This window comes from Mesoplodon mirus (genome assembly GCF_964341445.2).
Source record: "Mesoplodon mirus genome assembly, chromosome: 20".
Classification (NCBI taxonomy): domain Eukaryota; kingdom Metazoa; phylum Chordata; class Mammalia; order Artiodactyla; family Ziphiidae; genus Mesoplodon; species Mesoplodon mirus.
Genome location: NC_138996.1, coordinates 18551641 through 18556395, shown reverse-complemented (window position 1 = coordinate 18556395; position 4755 = coordinate 18551641). Strand labels below are relative to the sequence as shown.

Below are 4755 nucleotides of genomic sequence, written 5' to 3'. Positions count from 1 at the left end.
ACATAAAAGTGAGCAAAATGAGACATGGTACCTACTCCCATGCACCTACAAAAGAGGAGATAGGCATGAACTTATGTAAAATTAAGACTCATGGTGCTAAGGAAGCACATCCCATGGGACTTGGCTTCGTCAGCAGTCAGTGAATACCTTCCTGAGAAAGTGACATGTTGAGCCAAGGTCTTATGATTATCCAGGAAAAGAAGGGAGGGGAAAATCATTCCAGAGAGAGAAGAGCATGTGCAAAGGTCCCAGTTTGGTCTGAAATTATTAAAATTTTAATCCCCAATTAATTTATGATACTGGATCAACCTAGAAAAGATAGTTACTTTAGGTACCTATTTATTTTCACTTCAATCAGCAGCAAAGTGACTCAGAGAGACATTTTGTTCTCTGACTTGCCTCAAAGGCTGTGGATGCAACTCAGAAGAGAGAGGTCTGGGCAGTGCTTCTCCAAATCTAATGGACATTTGAGCCTCGCTGGATCTGATTAAAATGCGGATTCTGATTGCAGAGGTCCCAGGTTTGGCACTCAAGTTGTGGCCTCAAGAGCAGGAGCCTCAGAACCACTTGGGAGCTTGGGTAGAAATGTAGGATCTCAGGCCCCAGACCAGAACTCTAGAACAGGTGAGCACAGGAATCACCTGGAAAGCCTGGACTCCATCCCCAAAATGTTACTTCAAGTGGTTAGGGTGGGACTCCAGAACTGGCATGTCTAACAAGTCCCCAGGGACACTGCTGCCACCCCCATGCTTTGAGCAGTGCTCCTCTAGATTCTTAGAGCTCAAACTATTACCCAGGACATTCCAGAAAAGGCCTTGAATGGTGGCCCCTTCCAGGGTAAATCTTAAGAAAAGGTATCCTCTGCTAGAAGAGCAAAAGGGCTCATCCTCTTTTCTCTCTGATTGAACACTTGATGGAGGGAGTAAGGGGAAGCTGGAGGGAGGAGGCCTGCACCCTGGTGATGCCCACGGGTACGCAGTCCGTGTATTTCTTTTAGGAAGCCCTCAGGGTCATCAGGATCTTCTGGGAATCAGTAGCCAAAGTGCATTTTTATTATTACAATTACATTCTTTGCAGGCACATTTTTAATCTGAGTAATAATTTTCATTTCTTGGAATACCTACATGTCTCTGGGAGACCATCAGGACATAGGCTATGCGATGTTGAGGTCAGAGAACTAGGCTCAAAGGGCCTAGGAGGGATCCTCAGCTCTACCACCGCACTGGATGTGAGACTCCGCCCAATAGTAGTCAATGAGAAGACCGCAGCATCACTTCTGGGATATCCCAGCCAAAGATGCAGGACCTGAATCTCACCGTGAAGGACTAACTCCCTTCTCCAACAGTGAGTGCCCACCCAAGGACATTCTACAACATAACTAATAGAAAATCTCCAAAGTGTCAAGGTCGTGAAAGACAAGGAAAGCCTGAGGAACTGTTCCAGACTGAAGGAGCCTCGAGACATGATGATGAAATGCAATGTGTGACCCTGGACTGTGTCCTTTTTTGCCCTAAATGACATGATAGGAAAATTAGAAAAACTTGAATGAGGTCTGAAGGTCAGACGGTGGTAATGCACTGATGTTAATTTCCTGATTTTGGTGGTTATATTGTGGTTTGGGAGGAAAATATCCTGTTTATAGGAAATACACTAGAGTTCAGAGCTGATGGAACATCATGTTGACAACTTATTCAAGCGGTTTAGGGGGGAAGTTCTTTCTTCTGTGTTTGCAGTTCTTCTGTAACTTTGAGATTGTTTCAAAAAGCAAACGGACAACAATCCAAAAGTCCAAAACAAAACAATGACGTGCATCAATGTGTCCTGAGACACACAAGCAATTTACAAAAGGCAGGTGGGATGACGTCGTCCTCTGTTTTCGCATCTGCTGTTTGCTCGCTGTAAAGCCATCATCACGGCCTTCCATTGCTGTTTGCAGGCTGTTCCTGGGCTCTGTCCGCCGTATCACTTTCAGTATCACCGCCTGCATTAGGCGCTCACCGCTACACAGCAGGACCAAGGCAGCAGCCTCCAAGCTGCTCTTCCTGCCCCGTGTCAGCTTCTCTTTCTCGGCCCCATCCTGCCCCCAGCCACCTAACCTCTTCCCCTGCTGCTGACAGAGGGGTTTTTCTAAAACTCAGACCTGCTTGCGTCACTGGCCTGCTTAAAATCCTGAAGTCTCCTCCTCCCTATTCCCCATACATGAAGTCCCAGCTCCTTACACATCTCTTATTCTGACTGTAGCCTGTCCATCAGCGTCTTCTACATCTGTCCTCCCCTTTCCTCCTGGACTGAACAACGCTGAACAATTCACCTTCCCAGGAACTCACTGGGACCATCCTGCTTCCGTGCCTCAGTGATGCCATTCCCTCAGTTTTCTTCTCTCTGAAAAACTCTGGGGCTTCAAGAGAGGCTGAGATGTCACCTCCTCTGGGAAGCCTTCCCTGATCCGCACTGCCCTACCCCAGGCAAAGTGCACGACCCCTTCCTTTGTGTGCCGATAACTCTTTGTATAATTGGTCTCGGCATAATGTGTTTGCCTTGTTATATGAGTCCCTTACCAGACTATGAGCTCCTTGAGGGCAAAGACTGTGTCTTTAACGTGGCTGTCACCAGCACAGGGCCTGGCACCTTGTTGGTATTCAGTAAATGCCTGTTGAACCACAGGGCCAACTGCCGTAGGGGGTGTTACGCTGTTTGGCTGCTCGTCAGGCACTTGGTGGCGCTGATGTTGAAACTCCTCCCCCTTCTGGGATGGAAGGGCCTGCAACAGCTGGGGGACATTTGATGGGTCTGGGCCATGCAGAGTTACAGTTAAGTAAGAAATCTTGCTCCCCAGCACTAAGGTTTACCTTCTTTTCTTCTCTAGGCAGTTCTGAAGCACCAAGAAACAGCATGCTCTTTTTTTTGGGGGGGGGGTTCCTGGTTTTAATATATCACGATGACATAATCCAATCTAACTCATGCATCACTTTCAGAGACACAGTGCAACTGGAAATATTTTCGCTGTTGCAGAGGACATTACAGTTCTAAAAAGCAAATGCCTATGGGTGTGCTTGCATCTTCAAAATAAAAAGAAAAGAAACAGGCACTATAGTTCTCTAAGGATGGCTGTGTTTCACACATTGTGGAAAAACAGTAAAAATCCCCTTCAAGAGTTTCAATATGCATTGTAACATAGATTTCATCTCCTTCGGTTTGCTTGCTGACTTCTTAGATGACTTGGTTAGAAGTCTGTTTTCACTGCTTCTTTGTTAACTGCTGTTGCTACTCTGTAGGCTATATGTTTTAAACTTCTGTAAGGAACATTACAAGCTATTTCATGTAATTTAATTTTGTGCTGAATATTCTTCAAAGGATTTTATAAATAATACAATATTTTAAATGAGTCTTCAATTCACTTGTTGTTATACCATATTGTTGCTTTCTCCAACTTTATCTACAAATGATCTAATTCCAGGTAAATTCAAGAGTGATCCAAGGACTGGCACTCTTCTAATAAATCCAACAACCACAGGAAAGAAGCCCCTGAACAAGAGAAGGAATCCATAAATTTCAAAGATCATGCCTATCAAAGGCCAACCAATCAGGACTACAAATACAGCACCCAGGAAAAATCCTGTAGCTTTCATTTTATGTTCTTGGAAGAAGAATCTGAATGTTCTTTCTAAATCAATTACAAAAGCCAAGCCAGCCACAAATAAAACATTTCCAATAGCCAGTAATGCTTTGTCAAAAAAGAGAATCATTCCAAAGAACAGGAAAAACACTCCAAATCCTGTTAATCCCATTCCAATTTTCTGGGTGTCCGTTAAGGAGATCATGGCTGCAGGGGTAAGGGCGGCGTCGATAGCACCTCGGAGCGGCCAGGGTGTGAAGCAAAGTCGAGAGAACGAAGCCGGGAAACAGCCCAGGCGAAAGCCGCCACGTCTTCCGGAAACCCAGCATGTTCTTTTTATATCTTCCGTCACGTTAAGAAGGGCTCTGATAAAGTCTTCTCCAGTTCCCCAGCCTCTGCAGAGTGGGCGGAGCCTGTCCAGTAGGGGCCCCAGCTAAGCAAGCAGAGTGTGCAGGAGTGGTATGAGGTGGGGGGCAAGCTGGGGTGGGTACTACTTATCCCTGTCCGTGGGAGATGCCAGCAAATAGAATGACAGAGGCCAGGAGCTGCGGGGGGAGCCAAGGTCCAAAGTGCTGACGGGAGAGCCAAGTGCCGCATCAAACCTGGTGGGAAAGTCAGCCCGAGTCCAGGGTGTGGCGGGAGCGGGTGAGGCTGAGCATCGGCAGGGCGGAGGAACGGGGGTGCCAGGAAGGGACGGCCTGCAGCTGGCACGGGCCTGGCATCTGAGGGCTAGCGGGGGTGCAGGGGTACGGGGTGGGTTAATGGATTTGCATAAAGAATCCGGAGTGAGTCAGATGACGATTCACTGTAAGTGATCACAAAGTCTTCTCATATTGTCCCGAATATTTACTTTTCCTTTGTGTCAAAGCCTCGTTGCCTTTCGTGGCATGTCAGTTAGCAGAGAAATGACTCTCTGGGGGAGAAACCTAGTGTCATTCTTGGGCTGGGCTAATCGTGTGTCTTGCGAACTGGATGAGAAAGTCTGGCTGAGCCCTGCAGATCAAGGAAGAAACGGAGCACCCAAGGCCATCAAGTCGGCCCGGCTAAGGGCTGCTGCGAGTCACTGCACAAAGTCAAGGGAATTTCTAAGTTTTTCTATTACAAATGTATGCAATTCAGGTATACCTGCCTCTAAGCTA

At 46.9% G+C, this 4755-nt stretch overlaps 1 protein-coding gene across 1 annotated transcript; it reads right to left on the bottom strand.

Moving 5' to 3' along the window:
* Window positions 1–3143: 3143 nt before the first annotated feature.
* Window positions 3144–3992, bottom strand: LOC309795926 (vesicle transport protein GOT1B-like). The gene has a single exon (XM_082608738.1). It carries the CDS (start codon window positions 3819–3821, stop codon window positions 3405–3407), a length of 417 nt encoding a protein of 138 aa, XP_082464864.1. The 5' UTR covers window positions 3822–3992; the 3' UTR covers window positions 3144–3404.
* Between the last annotated feature and the right edge of the window lie 763 nt (window positions 3993–4755).

What these genes read in the sequence shown, in the direction of transcription:
- LOC309795926 (XM_082608738.1), bottom strand. Translation starts at nt 3,821, where the DNA reads ATGATCTCCTTAACGGACACCCAGAAAATTGGAATGGGATTAACAGGA.